Raw genomic sequence first — 20,069 nt, 5'->3', positions numbered from 1 at the left:
TATAATGCACTTGGAGAGAGAGAGAGAGTCTGCAGCATCTTCTCCTCTTGGAAGGATGTGTGAGCAGGGAGAGTAGTTGGTGAGCCTTTTCTTGCCGAGATGAAAAGCAGCTGGTACAGAGAATGAAGCAGCCGCCCAAGGCCAGAGAGGGAATGAGTGGGAGGGGCAATTGCTGTGAGTCTGGGTCTTCGAGAAGGGCAACCACCTCCTGGGCAGCATGGGCTTCAGAATGGTACCCTGTAAGAGAGTGAATAAACTTACTCTATGGTTTGTATTCATTACAGTCTCAGGGACAGCATCCACCCCTGCTTTGCACCTCTGCCAGAACGCCTCTGTCATTTCTTTGTAGAATTGCTACCTCTCAAGTTTGAGTGCGTGCTGTCTACGTGGTAAGCTAAAAAGCTAGAGCAGAGAGGTCCCCTCTGGCCTCCCAGGATGTGATCAGCTTACACAGGGTCGATGGTACTCTTCTGCATTAAACACAGGGCCTCCATCTGCATGGTGGAGGCAGCATTGATGAGATTAGAAAGCTGAACCAAAAGGCCAATTAAGTCTGAGGTTGTACCTGTTTGGGCAGCTGTCTAAGCCCTGACCTGCACCCACAGGCATGCTGGAGACTCTAGACAGCCTGGCCAAGGGAGAGGGCAAGGGCTAAAGTAGCCTCACCACTTAAGCCAGTGGTTCCCAGACCTGGGTCTCTCTTCCAGGTTGTAGTCAGGGCCAACGAAAGATGTGATAGGACGTCTGGTTCAGGGGCTCCCAAAGCCATGGCCTTGTGTCTTCTCTGCAGCTGTGCAGCCTGAGCAGCAGTTAGTTGTAAAGATCCCCCTGAGGATCTGATGTGAGCATTCTGATGTACGGCTTACACATGGTGCACATCCTTTGTTTACATGGAAGTGGAGACGATAGGAGGATCACCAGGACAGCCTTCCTTAGGTTTCCAGTGGAGAGATATGCTTGGGCCTAGCCAGGAAGAAAATTGCATCTGCTGTTACCTGTGAACTTGTGCAGGGCACTGAGCTGACCTGGTCACTGCTGACAAGATGGGCCATTAGAAAGCAGATTCCGCACCTCAGGAGCTTGTTGAGGGATGGGCTGAGCACTCTCCCCTGGTGTCTACAGAGAGTAAGTCTCAGAATGAGGAGTTCTGTGTCTCTAGAGCATCAGAGAGCAGGTAGATGGGGGGGGGGGGTGTTGAAGCTGTGTGTCTGTGGAGGACCTGATGCATGCATGGAGGCCTCCTTCTTGGAAACCTTGCAAGTATCAGGCAGGCAGGCTTATAAGCCACTTTCTACAGCCAGCCAGGGCACAGACACCTTGGGAAACCCCATTCCAGAGCTGTCTTGCCCTTGACTTGGTATGTGGGCCAAGGGATCCTCAGTCTCCTTCCTGTTACATAGCTCTGGATTGAGTTTCTGAAGGCCCATGCATTGCCCAGGTTTAATTAAAAATTCTTGTCTTGGAAAGAGACCACGGCCATGAACGGCCATGAGTAGAATTAGACAAAAATCAAAGGAAAACAACCTACATTAGAGCAGTTTTTGCCACAGATCCGGGAGCTTGGTCATCTGTCGGGGCCCAGTCTGCTATTCCCGAGTTCTGGGCTTCACAATGGAGGATTCAGGCACTGTTTTCTAGTAACCACTGTGACAAGAGAACAAGGAGTCTTAGAGGAGTGATGCTGTGTTTGCCCCTCTTGACATTTGGGCTTATGCAAGTATGCTCTGTTCTTTGAAGTTACATGTTTATGAAGAATAAGGAAGGAGAGAGATTTTTTTTTTTCCCCAGAAGGGCCAGGCTGAGCTTGTCCAAAAAAAGTCCTTTACCTTGGTTAGCACAGGGTGGGGCTAGTCAAGGTGCATGTCCCTAGTCATTTGATATTTAGTGGTTTACCACATGTAGCCAACACTGGGACCTGCTTTGCCTTTTTAGAGATGGAAGTCTGTAAGAAGGTAGCCTCTATCCCTGTCATGTGGCCAGCTAAGAAATGCTATGGTGTTATAGGTAGGAGTCTCAAACAGAGTTGAAACAGAGTGCTCAGTGCCCAGGACAGGCTAGGAGAAAGTGGACGTGCCAAGTAGAGTCCATGGCATCTGCAGAAGCTAGCAAGATTTCCCTGTGGTTGCAAGTGAGGGGACAAGAAGAGAAGGATGATGGATTTGGGAGGAGGAGAGCCGACAATGAGTTCACAGCCTTTCTTTATCCCCTGGTACTGCTTCTGAAGCCCTGCATCACAGGGCACATCGCCGGCCAGAGCAACATGCCTACCTCTCATAGGTGAGCAGCAGAGGATGCACAGCCACCGGAGTTGAGCATGTTCTCTGCTTTCAGTACTGTATTGATTTTAGTGTTTCAGGGTTTCCCATGAAAGAGACACAGGTGGGAATCAGCATGGTTTAGTGTTGAATTCTGGTTTATAATCTTTGTGTTCATCTTCAGGCCTGGAAAGCAAGATGTGTATGGTGGGTCTTGATGGAGGGCTGGGAATTCTCTGAGAATCTGGAAGGGAAGGAAATAGGAGAGCTTGTTGAGCAGAGACTGTGGGAGCAGTGGCCCCTGAGTTGAGGGGTTGGCACCATCCCAGTGTGGTTAGTACAGGGATAGGTCAGAGTAGGTAGGATGCAAGCTAAAGTGCTGTGCCTTCATTGTTTGTCAAGCAAGATTGTGAGGGAGTAGGCATATGATGGTGTATGGTGTTGTATCTCCCCCAGGCTAGCTCAGGGCTTGCTCTGCGATGCTTGTCTCTTGTACTGTGGCTTAGAGGATCCAGCTGTGCACAGATCTCAGGCTTGGCTAAGGACTTCTCTGCAGTGGAACACATTGTCTGGGAATGGGCCTCTGCCCAGACCAGGAGCAGCCCCTGTCTACCATTTCCAGACTCTACAGCTGTCTGTAGCTTCTCTTGATCTGTGTATGAGTCCCATGTGAAAGTGACTCTTTAGGCCAGCAGAACAGAAGGTTCTTGATGCAGTCTTTGTGTTGCCAAACTGGGCGAAGATTAGGAGAGACAGTAGGTCTCAGCAGTTCACAGAGAACTGGGTTCCCTCCCTGAACTCAGTCTCTGAAACGTGTCCTACATGTCTTCCAAAGTGGGAAAATGGCAAGAGTTAAGTTTCCTGAGGTCACCACACACCACTCTTTGCCTCTGTACTTCTTGGATGTACATAACACTTTTCCAGGATAGTTGAAGTCTCTATAGTCGTCTTGAGAGGTAGATTCAGCAGTGGTCTTTGCTATACTCACATGACCAGTGATTACGAGACATGGTTTACATAAGTCATTTGGTAGCACGCTCTCAGCAATAGCAACAGCAGCACCTAGATATTCTCAGTTCCTAAGTTGGGGTATGCCTAGGAATAGTGTGTCTTGGGGGGGGGGGGCTGTGTGCATGCACGTGTGGGTGTATGTTGGAGCAACTGGTTGTGCAGATGTGGATCAGCAGTAAGTTAGAGGAAGACTGTAGAGCCTTGGGGTTTGACCTTGTGGATTTGATAGGCAGGATTTCTGCAGGAATTTTATTCACTCAGATAATATTTACTGAGACAGCATCTTCTCTGTGCTCCACAAACCACACCCACCTGATCCCTGAGAAGACAGCTGGCTAATTTAATAAGGAATTAACATTTAGGTGTGACAAGCGAGGTGCTGAGGAACACAGTAAAGATGAGGGGCATCTTAGAGCAGTCTTATCTTTAGTTTATATGTGGTACACCTGGCAGATCTCCTCTCCCCCCCCCCCCCCCAAAAAAAAATAGTCACAGAGAGCTTGACTGATAGCCTTCAGGCCAGACTGTACCCAGAACAGAAGCAAGAAGTAAACTGGTGGTTGGTGGTAGGTGCCTGAGCCCTTCCCTTTGGGAGCAGATCAGTCAGCACTCACTGTGAGCCTCCTGAAAGCTGGACTGGGTGAGCTTTGCTGTAATTCTGCTGAACAGGAGTGTGGGATCTCCTCACAGCAGATTACTACAGAAACAGAATTGGAGACACATGGAATGGCTATTTGGCTTCTAGGGAAATCCTGAAGTACCAGAGTTGTTGCCTGTCCTGTGCACGCATACAACAACAGGCACCATGGAGTCCGAGTCCATCATTAGAGGTGTGAACATTGCCTTCTCCTCAGCACCACTCCCTAAATAGTTGGAAAGACAATTACAGGTGACAGGACCAGTCTGTTTGGTCTAGCCCAATTTGGTCAGCCAAATACTGTGTGACTAGGCTTCAAGGAAATTGGTTGGTCCAGTGTAGAGACTGAGGGCTCCCTCACAATGTGAGTGCTCACAAGGGAGAGGCACCCAGGCCATGTGGTGTGTGTTGGTTGTGTGATGTTCTTGGCAGAAAGACTGAGCTTTGGAATCTTACCACTTGGTGTGACCTCAGGGCTTGCCTCTTGGCCCTGTCATTCTGTAAACCAAGAGCTTGGGGCTCTGAGAAGGCTAGAGTGGCCTTATTCTTGGTCTCCCGCCTGTTTCTGTCAGTTCCCACGGAGCTGAGCTGCAGGTGTTGGGCTCTTTTATGTCTGTCTGAAGATATGAGAGAGAGGAAGAAATGTGGACTTTGAAGTCAGATCCACCAGGTTTGAGTCTTAGATTGCTACTTCCTGGCCTGCCATGCAGCCTGGGGCAGGTCAGCTCGCTGAGCTTCATTTCTCTCTGTAACACAGGGAGGATAATACCTGAACTGTAGGACTGTTGAGAGGATCAGAGATAAGCACATAAAAGGCCAGGCTTTGGGAGGTGCCTGTTAACATGTCAACTGTTGCTGTCTTGTATGTCACCTCCAGGGGAGTAGAGACTTAGCATAGGAGCCTGGAAGCCTCATCTATCTATATGCTCCTCATTCTGCAGCTTCATGCCCAGTTTAGGCTCCTGCCCTCCTGCTCTGTTGATGACAGTGTCTGGCAGTTCCTCAGGAGCTGGTTTCAGAGTTTCCAGACAAGGCCCTCCACCTTCCATGTCTCTGCCTGTGCAAGAGGCAGGCTGGGCCCGAATTCTGGTTGTGAGGGCCATCGGTACTGACTCCCACCTGACAGCTGGGTTGGAGGCGGCTCCTAGAGTGGACAGTGGTAGGCACTGAGTGCCCAGTTCCTTGTGGTGGTGTTTGGTCCAATTTCCTTTGCATTGTGACCTACATCATTCTTTATTTGCTAAACCCTCTGAGCAGGCAGCAGTAATAAATCAATTAATGACTCCGATGAATCGTTTAATGGCTGACAAAATAACACTAAAGCCAACAGCTTGCATCTCTCCAGCAGTACCAAAGGACGCTGTTGGGGGGTGGGGGGGGCGACACGAAACTGTTAGCGAAATTAGCCCAATTAGTTTTGCTTTAACAGCTTAGGAGGCATCTGCTCAGCTCTGAGCTTGCAAGTGGGGAGTGGGGCGTGCTTGAGGGGTGGCTGCATGAACCGCAGTGGGCAGCTCCTAGTGGTTGCCCGGGGCCAGGCAAGAGAGCCCAAGGATTTCAGTCCCCTCTGCTGTGCAGAAGAGACCAGGGTGGAGTTGAGTTGTACACTCCTCCTCACTGGTACTTTGATATCAGGGACCCTGGTGAAGTTTTCAGACTTCACAGTCATTGTGTCACAGCAGAGGATGAGGAAAAGTGACTCTGAACCTGCTTTATTGAGTGCCAGCTGAGGAGGTGAGGGCTCCCATCCTTGAAAGCTATGTGCAGGACTTTGCCTTTAGTAATTTCTTTTAAACTCAAAGCAAAAAGTTCCTAGAGGCAATGGCTTCTGTTTGTTGTGTACCTTGGTCCCGGCAGGATTAAGTTGTCATTGGAACTAAGCTTGTATGCAGGTCCACACCAGGGAATTTTCCACTCCGCAGGAGCAACTGCCAGCCTTCTTGTTAAGGAGCTGTCACTGGCCTACTATGACATATTTGTGGCTGTAAGTAGCTCTTTAAGACAGCAGGCTGTGTGTGTGTGTGTGTGTGTGTGTGTGTGTGTGTGTGTGTGTGTGTGTGTTTGTTTCTAATGCCATAAGCCATACTTTTAGAAGAAAACGATCACCGTACAGAGTATGCTGTTGACCTATTGCATGATATTCATCCAGGGGCACTGATCTCTTGGCCTTCCCCAGCCTCGTGTGCATGGACAGGCCAAGCTCTATATGGTGTAGCCTACACTGTGGGCTTGAGAGAGTCTCTGCTCACAAGAGGGTACCCTGGCTAGGGTCCAAGGCACAACCAGGTAGCATTAGCAACCTGGGATTCTACCCCTTACCACAAGGCACCCTTTGATCCAGTTTCCAGAATAGCCTGATGCATCCTAGGATAGATCAGCCAGCCTGTGATACAGTAGCACTCTTTCTGTCTCTCAGCCTGGGGGAGCCAGTCTCTCTTTCAAAAAGGACTAATGTGCCTTTCTCTTATATTGTTTCTTTCCTTCCTTCCTTTCAGTCTGTGTATCTGTTTATTTTAACTCTTCTAAAGTAGCCACTGAGGAGAGACTACTTGATAGAAGTGTAGCTTCTTTAGAGCAGACCTTTATCTGTCTTCCCTTCAGTGCTTCCCCCCCAACCCCCAACATACCCGTGTGCCACTCTATTCCTGGACTCTCCTGTTCACAGTGTTCTGTGTCTGTGACCCCAGCTACTTGGCCAAGACAGGAGGATTTCTTGAGCTCAGAAATAGGAATTCAAGGCCAGCCTGGTCACCTCACAAATGAGCAAATACGTGAAACTCAGAAGGCTAGGCCTATCTGTAATTGTCCACTTCTGTATCAGGACCACCATCTGCTCAGCACCTGCTTTGCCCACCTAACAAGATGCCTTACCTGATAGTCCCAACAGGGACCTAGACTTCCATTCCTCTGTGTGTAACCACGAAGAGCCAAATGAGGACATGCGAGGTGTACAGGTATTCCCAGTTCCTGGTGACTCAAAGGATCAGACCTGTATTTCTCTGTGGCTCATTTAACCCAAACTGGGAGGAGAGAAGCTGGGATTTACCAAGGCTAGGTGCCATGGATTTAGCCCATCGGGGCCTGACTCAGGGTATTGCCCGTTCTGAGCCATAAGAGCCCAGACAGGTCTTATGTAGCCTGCATTTTCTTATATGCAGTGATAGGTTACTAAAAGGCCAAGAGTGCTGGAGAGTGTAGACATTCCGGGCCTGGACAACTATTGCCCTCTCATGTGAAGGAAGGTTAGGGAAAGGAGCCCGTACCCACCCCTAATCTGCATATGGAGTTGGCCTGGATAGACAGAGAGCACTGTTGGAGTACCATCCCCCACCCCCACCCCCACACACAGCAGGTGCCCTTGCTGAGAGAGAAGGTTAAGATGTCAGCTGTTAATCTCTTGTAGGTATCATCTTTGAGTTCTGCTGTCCAGTAAGGCCCTGGCTTGAGTGCCACCTCTTCCTTAAAGCCTCCCTGATCCTCCTAATCCCTGCTTCAGCGCCTGCCTAGAGTACCTTTCCATGTCCCTAAGTTCTCTGTCACCACAACTCACTTCATCTTTTAGACCTTCAAGGCAAACCCACACCCTGTTGTTTCCTCTCCTACCTAGTGGGTGCAGTACTGGCCACTAGGGTGTTTGCTGAGTACATCCAATTCAGCCCAGCCCTGCAACCCTTGTGTCTTCCCACTGGCTCCCTTTCTCCTTTTCCTTTCAGGCCACTTGCAAGTTAGGTCCACAGGCTCTTCGAAGGGATCTTACAAACATGGTCTCATTCCCTCCTTCTTGGCAAAGGACACTCTCTGAAGTAGTTGACAAGAGAGGGCCAAGTAGAAGGTCAGCCTCACAGATTACCTAAGTCACAAAATGAATTGTGATTATTGGGTAGCTTAATGATCTGTCTGCTGTTTCTCATCATGAGCCAAAAAGTACATGGCTTTTTGTTTGTTTGTTACTGTTTTGGGGAACTGCGGGGACTGCTTTGAAGACTGGTACTTGGATTTCCTGATTCTGAAATTGATGTGTAGAGACTAAAGTTAGACCTAATTATTAAATGTTTAACCATAAGACTCAGTTTCCTTACAGATTAAACTAAATATGACAGCTTCTTAGGATGCTGGGGCATAAATTCTTCCTACTCACTTCCCACCTGGTTTATGGGATCAGAATGAAAAGGTACTTGCCTCTCTGGCTGTTCCTGAATCAATCCTTAGTTGATGAGATAGGATTTTTTTCAAAGAAGCACAGGCCTTGGCTCTACCTCCCTTGAGCTCAGTGGCTTGGCTGTGGCTGGTGGGGCCCTTTCCACCTGCATGGTAGCGTTTCCTTGGTTGCTTGCATGAAGGGCTCAGGTGGTACTGTGTTGGCACTGGGATGGCAGAACCCTCATCACTTGTGTGCCAGGTGTTCATGCTTTGGAGGCCCGTCTAAGTCTTAGAAGTGAGTGGTTTGTAGCCAGGGCTAAGCCTTGAGGACCCTAAGTTCAGGGATCTAACGATGATCATCCCACGAATACTATAGGTGGTAGTAGGCAATATACTACTTTCTTTTTGCTCGGTCACTAGTGAGCAACCCAGGTTAACCCAGCCCACCCACTCCAAGGCCACCATTTCTGGGAACAGATGAAAGAAGCTTTGTGTAATTTTATTGTGTTGTTGGACATGGAGCCAGTTTTTGGTGCTATGTAGCCATGTTCACACTCTTCCGAAATACTAGTATCCTGCCTATTTGAAGCCAGGTACTCTGTTACTGGGACTTGTTTTTGACACTAACTGGCTTTATCTTTTCATGTAGGTCAGTTCTTTGATTTCTCTGAACTGCAGAATTTGAACATGTTTCACCAAAATCACTGTACTGTGGTCTGTGTGGGAGATTTATTTTGCGTAGCATCAGTGGCTACTGCTGCCTTTCTCTGGGATATGACATTTTTTCCATCCTTTGAATTCCCACTGTGCATCTTTAGCCTTCTTGATATTGCTGGGATGTGCAAGGCTACCTCAGGACTCTGCACAGACTCTTGGGACCTGGCTTGCCGGCAGCAGCATAGGTCTCCTGCTCTACCCAAGGGCCTATCTGCCAGGACCACACCTACCTTTGCCGCTTCATTTCCTGGCCACTTCCAGGACACACCCCCTTACCCCCTGCTGGTTGGGCCCTCTGCCACATGGCCTGGCCTGAGTTTGATTCAAGGAAGACATGCAGTTGGTGCTTTCTCATGTGGCTGTGGTGCTGCATGCTAAGGCTAGGTGTTGGGCAGGGAAAGATTTATAGAACAAAATACTATTTTTGCAGCCTTATAAATCAGTCAGGAGTTAATTGGCTGATCTGGGAGAGTCCAGAGTCCATCTGACTACTTATAAAAATAAATTATTTTATGGGGGCAGGCATTACAGCATCCATGCGAAGGTCATAGGACAATTTGAGAGAATTGGTTCTCTCTTTGCTCCATGTGGGTGGGTCCTGGGGAATTGATCTCAAGTTGCCAGGCTTGGCAGAAAGCACCTTTACCTGCTGAGCCATAGTAACCACCCATGAGTGTTTGACTTACTCATTTTTCCTAGAACTTCATGGACATAGGTGTAAGAACCAATCAATCTAAGTGTATATATTTATATATGTGTGTGTGTGTACATGCATGTTTGTCTATTTTTTTCTTTGTCCATATGTTCATGCTAGAATGGGTGCTGGAGAGGAAGGTCTGGGATCTAGAACCCATATTCCAGGGCTCAGAGACAGACAGGTCTCTGAGTGCTTTTTAATCTTTAATCTCTTGAGTGTCCTGCCATGAAGAGTGAGAAGCAGGGGGCTGATGCTCTGTTCCACACTCTGCTGTTTCCAGCCTCCTCTTTCCAGTACATGTGAACCAGGATGGGCAGACCTTAGGAAACAGACTTGGGTGGGAAAGAGAGGTCCTTTCGGCCTTGACTCATGTATGGTTGTTGCATCCTAGGCAGCTGTGCAGCCTGGCTGTAGCCTAGAGAATGTGTCAGGGGTTGGGTTTGTTGAGAAAACTCACATGAGATGTTTTGTTGAGTGCCTTAATGGAACTCTCAGTGCCTCAAACCACGGGGAGAGGCCAGTTCTTAGCAGGCCTGAGACTCCAGGGTGGTCAGATTTGAGCAGGTCCTTAAGTATTAAGGTAATCATTAATTGAACACTTGCTGTATGCCTCACCTTATGCTGGGTTGTGAGTGTAGGTAAGCAGCGCCTGTGGTTAAGGTGTGGAAGGATGAGGGCAGGTCAGTTATAGCCTCGGTCCTCTTGGTGAGAGCCTATAATAGTTTGCCCTGAGCCCTTCGCAGTCTTTAAGCAATTGCCGCTCAGCACCAGTTTCTGCTTATCCATCCTTTTATGTCTCCATTCTTGCACCAGCTGAAGCATGGTGGCTGAACTCCTCGGCTCGCCTGCTGGAGAAGGCGGTACATGATAGAAATCATCTCCTGGCTTTCTGCCTCTTCCTCATGGGTGACATGGTTGCCTTTGTTGTCTTCCATTGGAGTATGGTGAAATACTGAGAGTTACACCATCCATTTAATTAGGACCATAGTTGCCCTGGCCTGTGTCATGCACCCCTAGTCCCCAGAAACATGCGCATACACACACCCAACACACACACACACACCCCTACCTGATTTCATGGTAAGCCATATCTGAAAGGGAAACAGCAGTATACTCAGTCTTTCATTTAAAAGTTTATGACACCCCCCCCCAACCAGTTGTACCCTCAATATGTAAAAAGTCAAATATCCAAATAATAAAGGAATTGAAAGTAGAACTGCAGTTGTCAGGGCAAGGCACTTCAAAAAAAAAAAAAATGTAATTCAGAATACCAAAGATCCCATCAAGTTAGCGGAGACTCCAGGTCTGCTGTGCTAGTCTGGATTACATCATGCTGTCTGTGAAGGGTGGAGTTTGGAGTAGCACCTACCTCTTCTGGAGGAACCCAAGAGACACATGGATGCTTATCTCAGCCCCACCTCTTAGTGTTCACTTGCTCCTGGTTCAAAGAAGTAATTGTTGGCTGTTCCAAAAATTTATAGCTTATCCCCTAGGCAGAAGATTTTCAGTGAGTTCAAGGTCAGCCTCATCTAATTGTGAATTCTAGGCCAGGTGGGGCTATATATAATGGCGGGTTGGGGGGAGAGAATATGAATATATTTCTCTTAGACATAATAACACAACTAATGCCTGAGCCTGCTAATTCCCCCTCAGATCCTCTCCCAGATAAAGGCAGAACTGGGGTGTGACACATGTCTCTCCCTCTCCCTAATCACTGTAGACTGGGGAAGCAGATACAGGCCTGCAGTATTTGGGGTTAGGCAGAGTCTCCTTAGGGAGGTTTTGTTGATCTTCATTTTGAAAATAACCACAGCTAGCTTATTCTCTTTACCTGGGATCTGCCAGGTAACCACTATATTCCCCTACTGGATCTTCGTTCTTGTATCACCAGAACATTCGCTGCCTGCAGGCCTCAGTGTCTCCCAACACCCAGTCCTCACATTCCTCCCCTGGAGGTAGGACAAGACACGCGGTCAGAGGCCAATGACCATGGACATTCCACATAAACAACAGCAGTCATTTGGTGTTCATTTTCTTATACTGGGTATATTAGTGGAGTCCATAGTTTTATTTTATGTCAAGGAGAGAAAAGAAGTGACTTCCTTGAGTGATGAAAGAGGGCGAGTGATGGAGCAACATGTTGTGGGTCACGACGGAGTTGGCAGGGCCATGGCTGGGTGGAAGTGGACCAGTGTGTGTAGAGGTTTAGTTTGCAGAGTGCATAGGAGAGGCGTGGACCACACTCTGGGAGGGGGCCCAGATCGGTGACTTCCTCAAGGCAGGGCTTTGACATCTCAGCCTCAACCCTGCACATATAAGTACAAAGTCAGGCACAGATATACTGACACACAAACAGGCTGGACACAATTGTTAGAAGGTGGCCAGATGAGACATCCGATTTCTGGTCACCCCTGGGAGGCATTTGCTGAGGCAGATGTGCCAAGTGGATGCTAAGACAGCAGGGTTCAATAGGAAAAGTAGAGACCCCAATGGTGTAACTCACACTCTTCTCAAGAGGCACATGGGACCTGCTGAGGATCAGAACACACATGTTCTTCTGTCTAGTTTGGGTATTTTCTTAGTGACCTGTCATCTATTCAGTGATATTTATTGACTTGCTCTGTGTAACATGTCAGTGATTTGGAGAGGGCACCATTGTTTATGAATTGGTCCCCCTGCTTTTTAGAGCAGCTGGTGGAAAGTCAGGATATGGCATCAACAATATACACTGGATTGGCTGCACACCACCATTCTGCCAGATACTACAGGAATACTTCTGCTATTCTATGCAGTATGCCTTAAAGGTAGACATAGGCCTCTGCCTCTCATTTTAAGGGTGAAGCAGTAGGGGCCCAGAGACCATGGCTTGCCCATTGAATAACACCTCTGCAGGGCTTTGAAAAGAAAGTGGCCTTCGAGGAGGAAGGGTCTGTTTGGGGACAGAGACCAAAAGCTCTGTGTGTGGTTGGATGTTTGCCACTGACCTCCTTGTTCTGTCTCCACAGAGTGCAGCAGCTGCCCCAAGCCCTGTGCTTGGCAACATTCCCCCCAATGATGGGATGCCTGGAGGCCCCATCCCACCAGGTTTCTTTCAGGTACGTTCTGGCTTGGGGCCCTGTGCTGGGCAGGCAGGGAGGAGAGGACAGGAACGCAGCTTGGTTTGCCATGGTCTAAACACAGTTGCTTTGTGCTGGTTGAGGCCCTGCTGTCTCACCTTGTCCACTTCTCCAAAAGCTGCAGAGGAGAAGAGAGCGCTGGGAAGGTATCTCCTTCCAGGCGGGCTGTGGTTGTGTCCTTCTGTCCACCCTGTTGTCGGGAGAGGCCAGTGCTTCCAGGCCAGTGTGGAGTTGGTTTTTTTTTTTTTTTTTTTAATAACAAAAGCTGTATTCTTTGTCTTCCCCGTTTTTTATTGAGTAAACTGTCCTTTGTTTCTGTTTTGTTGCTCCTGTCTTCACTGCTGTTTACTTTTCCTGTCCAAACTACAAACTTAGGGGTAACTAAAAAAACAGAACCCCCAGCATCCTGGCGTGCCTCAGCATCCTTTCACTTTGGTTAGCCACTGATTTTTTCTTAGTGTGATCACAAGCATTGCCTCACAAGCTTCGGTCCACGGGTGCAGAGGCCGTGCTGGCACCCTGCTCAAAGGGGTGGGAGCCCCACCTTCTCTACAACACACCTTATTGGACTTTCAGGCAGAGATAGGGGTCTGGGAGGTGTGAAATCACCTTTCTGTTTTGTCAGGGTTAGGTGTGGTCCCCACACCTTCTTCTCTGTCCCCTCCCTTCCCTTCTGGTGGCCATGCCTCTTCAGCCTGGTTGGGGCTGGGGAGTGCTGCCCTGGAGTGCTATCAGCCTCAGCCTGAGGGCTGGCTTTAAGTGACAGTGTCTATTCTTTCAAAGCTGTTCTCACTGAGTTTGAAAAGTACTTGATTGTCCACACCTTTTGAAGGGTGGGGCTCCCAGACACAGTTGTAAAGAGAACTCTCAGCAGAAAGCCCAGGCAGGAATGCAGAGTTAGACCAGAGGGGCCCATGCACAGTGCAGGATGGAGCCTTGGAGTCCCGAGCAGATAGGATTGGCACCCATGGAAATGTTAGGGCTTCTCTTCCTGTTTCCTGGGAGGTGACCTGGGAGGCATTTCCAGTTTACAAGATTGCATATTTTAGTTCATGGTAAATCTGGCAAGAGGAGGTTTAGGGTATATACTCACCAAAAAGAAGGGCATTGGTGAAATTCGCTCACTCTGTAAAACAGAAGTACTGAGTGCTCATCAGTTGGCAAGGGGGAGAAAGATACAGGATGACAGTCCAGGGCAGCAGCCCCACGTGTGTGTTGCTAGCACACCACCAGAACTGGGGCCATGTCCAAGGTACAGAGACTGGAGTGGCCTCAGAAGTCTTGGGGCAAGACTGCAGACATAAGTTAGAGGCTGACAGAAAGCAAGTACTTACCTGGGAACTGTTGACCTAAGCAAGACAGGAGCTGTGTTGTTTTGTTGCACACTTTTGTCAGGATCTGGCAGGCTCTTGCACTGTTGTTCTTCTGCTCAGTGGGAGTTCTTTCTCTGGTTAAGGTATCTCTGCACATAGTGTTACAGATGCCCCGTCACAGTATAAGCATGGCTTCTCTGACTGGCAGACAGACTCCAGCCAAATATCACAGCTGTCTGTGTGCCTCTGTTCTGTGTTTTCTTAAGAATAATTATAGCCTCCAGGTACCTACTGCAGGCTGCTGTAGTGAGAGACATAGAAAGTAGACAGTTGAAGATTGTATTTGTTGGTTTGTGTACAAATTAGTTTTTGTAAAGTTTTGTTTTTATGCATATGAGTATTTTGCCTGCATATACATATGTGCTCCATGTGTGTGTCTGATGCCAATGGAGGTCTGGACACATCACTGGATCCCTAGAACTGAGTTACGGATAGTTATGAACCACCTTGTGGGTGCTGAAAACTTAACCTGGATCCTGTATAATAGCAACAAGTGCTCTTAACTGCTGAGCTATCTCTCAGTTAATACCAGTTGTATTTTTAAAAATAGGCCCTTGACTTCTATTTCGGCCTGAGCCTGGGAGAAGGAATGGATCTTCGTGGTATGTGGGCAGCTTCCAGCTTCCTGCTTTGCTGTAATCTTCCCTGGTTACGTTCTAATTCCAGTCATACTTTGTGGGTCCTCCCCATGACATTTAGGGGTGTGTGGTCAGAAAACCCAAACTGATTCTGCCCTTATTTAGCCATTGTTAAACAGGTATTGTTTAGACTCTTGCCTTGAGATCATCTCTGTTCCCCAGGCAAGGTGCACTGCCAGGGGTTGGCTGGATCATTCAGGAAGGTTCTGCTTCCCGGGCCTCTTGCTCTCTCAAGACTCTGAGCAGTTCGTGTTTCTTATTCCCCAGCATTGTAGCAGTAAAGGGCTTTGGCTCCCGGCAGGTCGCACGCACCAACAAGCATCCTTTCACCTTCAGTCAAATGAAGGAGGTAGGGTAGGCCAGGCACTCTGAATGGTTCCTGCTTTCCATGATGCTGACTACTACCTAGGCCTGCAAAAAGAAAGGCTATCTCTCTATAAAGGAAAAAGTGACAGCCCATTTCCAGAACAGATCATCTCTCGACAGAAATATTAGCGATTGATTGCCGCCCTTTACCCACTCTGATATTGGAAAGAAAGTAGGAATGATATCAAGGATTTTATCTGTTGTCCGCAATCGTACTTCTCCCCTTCTTGGCTGCAGCCTGGACAGGTGACTGTGCCACAAGAGGGCTGTGTCCTGGGAAGCCAGCCTGAGTGGCTGGGCCAGCTTTGTCCAGCCTGTGTTCTGTGGTGTCATAGGCCTTTTCCTATGTAATTCAACTGTCATACCAGTTGTCTTAGATTTAGAAACCAGCAGGGCCTCCAGGGTAGTCATGAGGGAACAGCTGACTTCTGCCTCTGGAGGCTCCTCAGAAAATACCTATCACACTGGACTTCCTTAGGCTTCTGACTGCCATGCCGGAAGGCCACTCGTGGACTTAGATTGGGCCAACAATACAAGAGGCCCTGTTTGCTGTCTTCCCTTTGGGTCTGGGTTTCTGAGATGGGCAGTGCCTGTCTAGGCCTGTGGAGTGGTGTGAGATATATCTATCTGGTCATTTGTATCCTGACCCAGTCACACTTCATGGTTGGAGTTACTGTGGGGCTTTTGGGGGCCTTGCAGAGTCTAGCCAGGATAGTGAACTCGGTTCCTTGTTATTTACAAAGAAAAAGCCCTAGGTATAGCAGCTGTAGCAGCTGGCAGGTATAGAATGGACACATTTCGTGTTTGAACTGAGTTTGTGTTGTTCATGGTACAGGACAGAAGCCTAGCCAGCTCTCAAGTGTTGACCTGGAATTTTGGTCAATCGAACTCTGACCAAAGACTGGCTTGGCCATTCAGGACTGGCACTCTGGAGAAAGGCACAGAGGACTTGGCTATGCACTTGCCGAATGACCTTGGGCCACTGCTCCCATTACTGGCCCTAGATTTTCTCATCAATAGATGGTGCAGGCTGGACTAGATGGTCTTCCAATTACTGGCCCTAGATTTTCTCATCAATAGATGGTGCAGGCTGGACTAGATGGTCTTCCAGCTTTGATTTCTAGGTCCAGAACTAGACAATTCCAGGAAAACAAGGGTCATAGAGCAGAGCACTTAGGTGCAGACTGTTTTTGTTCTTGTTTTGTTTTAAATTCCACTACTAATTTTCAGCTGTATTTTTAAGTGCAGTTTACTTTCATTTAGTTTAGTGATTCTGCCGATGAAGCAGGACTGGTCAGGAGAGGGAGACTTAGAAAGGTGCAGGACTATCTTACAACTGTCCAGTAAATAAAGTGTGTACTTTGAGTCCAACCTCTGGCTCCCTGGCTCCCCATGTTCTTCCATAGACCACTGAAATCCAAGTGTATGTGTCTCCCGATTGTCTAAGACAGGAAGGATGGCTGTCTACTTGAAATAGCAGCACATAAACTTGCAGCCAAAAACCAGATGGGGTTGCCCAGCAGACGAGTTGCTCGGGAGCCTACTGGCAGCGCTAAATGCAGCAGAGGAACAGTATGAGCATGATACACATTCTAGTATGCTAATCCAATCTGCTCATTCAATGATGTGCACATGGAGTCTTGGAGGAAGAGGGGAACTGGTGCCATAAGGACCCAGCAAAGGCCACAGTGATGAACGTTGTGTTTTCTCTAGATCATTCCTGGGCTAGCAAGGGAGCCAATTCCTTTTATCAGAAGCTCAGCTGTGGAGACAGTGATGATGTGCCCCAACACCTATTTCAGCAAAGCGCCCTTCCTACCCCATTCTCATTTCCATCTGTGCCCTAGTCACAAAGACAAGGTACAAGGGTGAGGCTACAAGGAGGAAACACTGCACAGAGCCTGAAAGGTAGAGAGCAAGCTCATGGAATAAAGAGATCCACAACCCGACCCTTCTGAAGACTCAGCTGTGGGCTCCCCAGAGGAGGCTCTGCTGCTTGTTGATGTCCTGCCAAACGGTAGAGACAGCCTTGTCTTGTGGGACTCCAGCCTCCGATCCTAAGTCTTCTAGGGAATAGAGAGAAGTAAATTTGAAGCTCTGTGGAGAAGGCAGTTGTATGTCTGTAGGTTTTATGGTGAAGTACTGAGCTGATTGACAGTGATAGTACACAATCACAAACAGGATGCCCAATGGAGAACCTTTCGGGCTCAGAGCCTTTGGGGGGGGGGGGTGTGTTGGTATATTTCCAGGGAGGTCAAAGCCCAATAAACAAGAATGCACTGCTGGTGGCAGTGCGGTGGCTCTAGAAAGTCGATGCTGTTTGCAGCCTTCTTCAGAAGAAGAAAGGAGAGGAGAGCAGAGGTGTATGTGAGGGCCGCGTGGAGGGTTTCTGGCAGGCCATTCCTCCAGCCAGAAATCTGCTACTATAGCACAGGCACCTCTGATGACCACTTCAGGTCTAGGGGTTGGAGAAAAAATTAAGTCCTGTTTTTCTGCTTTCTAAACCCACTACTAACCTGGACTTTCTGTCAGGACTAGGAGCCAGTGAGAAAGAAGGGAAGCAGGGAAGTGGGTGTCAGACATGGTCCCTATGGGTCCCCACCCATAGGGTGGTAAACACTACTAGAGGGAGCTATAGACAGGAACTGCCCAGGGGCTCAGCCCAGCAAAGGCCACAAAGAGAGAAGTCCTGGTGAGACATAGACACACAGGCCAGGGTTAGGCATTGCGGGGCAGTTTGGATTCAGGGATTGGGTGTATAGTAAATAAATACCTCCTGCACCTTCAGTCCCCTCCTGGCCTGTCCTGGTGGAGCTCAGGCCCCTCCTGGTAGAGCTATCTGACCTTTTTGAAGGTGGGGGAAAACACTCTCCCCAGGAGAGTTACTCCTTTCTGTCTTCTGGAATTGTATTGGCTTAGAAGGTAGGCCCCAGAGCTGCAACGTGGCTGCAGCACAGATGAGGGGGCCCTACTGGGATTGGGCAGGTATGGCTAGGAAGATTGGTTCTGGACAGCAGAGGATTGCAGCTTGTGTATGAACTACTTATCTTCCCAGCCACTGCTTGCCCCTCCACCCTGGCCTCTGCTCAGTCTGTTGTCCATTGATTTAAGGCCCACAGGTGCTATGTGAGCCCCCCACTCCCCTGCCCCCAGCTTCTCACCAGGTCCAGTCATCTGCTTCTAGACTGACAGAAGGTGAGCTTATTACTGCTAAGGATTAGGGATGAAGAGCCCCGCCTGCTAGGCCCAAGCCTCAGTTGGAGGTGAGGTCCTTTCTGCTCTACCCCTACCTGTTCAGTCTGTGTGCTCTAGAAGTGACTAACTCTCCACCTCTGGTTACTGTGATGGAAGCCAGTTATAGGGCCCCCACCCTCACCCCAGGAGCTACATACCCTGGATTGTATATAACCCTGATGACAAATTCTTGAGTGTCCTTTGAGAGCCTTCCTACCCACTCTAGGACTTAATTTTGTCTTTGGGTTTAGTGATGGAGCCTTACTACCAATCACCTTTCCTGGCCACCATCACCTCCTTTATAGGTCAGCCTATGCTCACCTGATGGCCAGCCTGGTGCCTTGTGTCTGCCCAGTGGCAGATGACCGGCACCAGGGTTCCTAGCAAACATGGACAAAAGGTTATTCCTGACATGCCAGCTTGCCTGAGTGACAGTCTGGGGCCTTGGCTGGTATGCCTGCCAGTATGCATGTGTTTGGACAGGTTTGTGTCTGCACACTCCAGCTGTCGCGCCCCCCAACTCCCATGTGCACCCCACATGTAGTGTCGTAACTCTCACTGATGAAATGGAAAGTTGAACATAAATCAATGTCTGCTGCCCCGTTAGCTATGCATCAGCAGTCAGCACCTAGGAGATTTGCTCAGTAACAAAGCCCCCAGCGGCTCTGCAGGCTGCAACTGCCCCCTAATGCAGACCCAACCCCATGCCATGGAGCCCTGCTGGTTGCCTCCAACAAACACCACATAGCTCTCTCTCTCTCCTCCCCAAGTAGGCAGGAGGCCCAGGCAGAGCCAGGAAGCTGCTCCTTGTCCTTGGTGGGCCTGACCTCAAGCTGTAAACTCCAGCTAGGTATTTATGCTCTAATGCTGGGAGGACTGGTGCCAACTGCTGGTAAAGACCTGGGGCTGCTTTTTCCTCTCCTTTGGACTTGGGTTTTTATTTGGGTTTCTTTTAGCATTGAGTTCTCTTTTCTGCCTCTGAGAGCTGCTGGCCTCTGCTGCCAGCTGCCTGACTCTGATATTTCCTTTCCCCAAATAAGAGTCACTTGTGGAGGTGCTCCCATTTGTGGGGGCTATTGTGTTTGGGTTTTCTCTGCCCAGTGCAGGGTTAGACCTTCTGCCTGCCCTGCCACCACATTAGCAAATTGTGTGTGATTTTTCTCCTTTACAAAAAGGAGGTGAGATTGCTGAGTCCCTGTAGCAGAAAGGGTTTGAGGAAGAGTTCCAGTAGAGTCCTGTGCAGAACACAGGTCAGGATGTGCCGCCCACCCGCATCCCCCCCCCCCCCCCCTCAGTCATAGTATATATCCTCCCCTGGGAAGACCTAGGTCTGGGTCCCGGGACAGGACATGGAACATGGCAGGGCCCACCAAGTGAATCTCAGGTTTGTGCCCTATTTTTGTGTAAAGGCCCTTCCTTCCCTAGGCAGCTTTGCTAAGCCGAGTTTCATCCAGACAATGAAGGTCTTGACAGCAATGAAGCTTCTAGCCCAAGCCCACCAAGCTTCTGTGAGCTTCCTCCCAGAAAAGTCCTATTCTTGCTAAGACCTAAATGGTGGTTAATGACGCTGGAGGTTTTAGGAACAGGCACAGTGTTCATAGAAGTGCTAGTTCTATACTGGATGTTAAGCTCTTCACACAGTAGGTGACAGGGCAGGGTAGGTGTGGATGGTAATTCTGATCAGGCTAGGAGCAGTGAGTGGCTGTGAGCAGGGCCTTGGGAGCCATAGGGCTTTCCTCTTTCTGGAGCAGAATGTGGTCCGCACCTGAGGTGCTGTAGGATTCCTGCTGTTTCTGTCTGTGCTGGAGGGAGTTGGACTAGACACACACAAATGTCTTCATGTTCAATAATGTTTTGTCATGCTGTTGGAAGATGAGGAACAACC

General features: G+C 48.9%; 1 protein-coding gene across 8 annotated transcripts in view; it reads left to right on the top strand.

The window, feature by feature from the left end:
• The window catches only part of Ssbp3 (single stranded DNA binding protein 3), a 136,908-nt gene that overhangs the window by 86,435 nt on the left and 30,404 nt on the right, over positions 1 to 20,069 (top strand). For all 8 annotated transcript variants that reach the window (XM_034502306.2, XM_076934544.1, XM_034502305.2 and 5 more), the window contains exon 5: positions 12,463 to 12,552. In XM_034502306.2, coding sequence (XP_034358197.1) covers positions 12,463 to 12,552 — 90 coding nt within the window. The remainder of the gene's footprint in view (positions 1 to 12,462; positions 12,553 to 20,069) is intronic.

Source organism: Arvicanthis niloticus, chromosome 5, assembly GCF_011762505.2.
Source record: "Arvicanthis niloticus isolate mArvNil1 chromosome 5, mArvNil1.pat.X, whole genome shotgun sequence".
Lineage (NCBI taxonomy): Eukaryota > Metazoa > Chordata > Mammalia > Rodentia > Muridae > Arvicanthis > Arvicanthis niloticus.
This window is presented reverse-complemented; position numbering and strand designations above follow the sequence as displayed.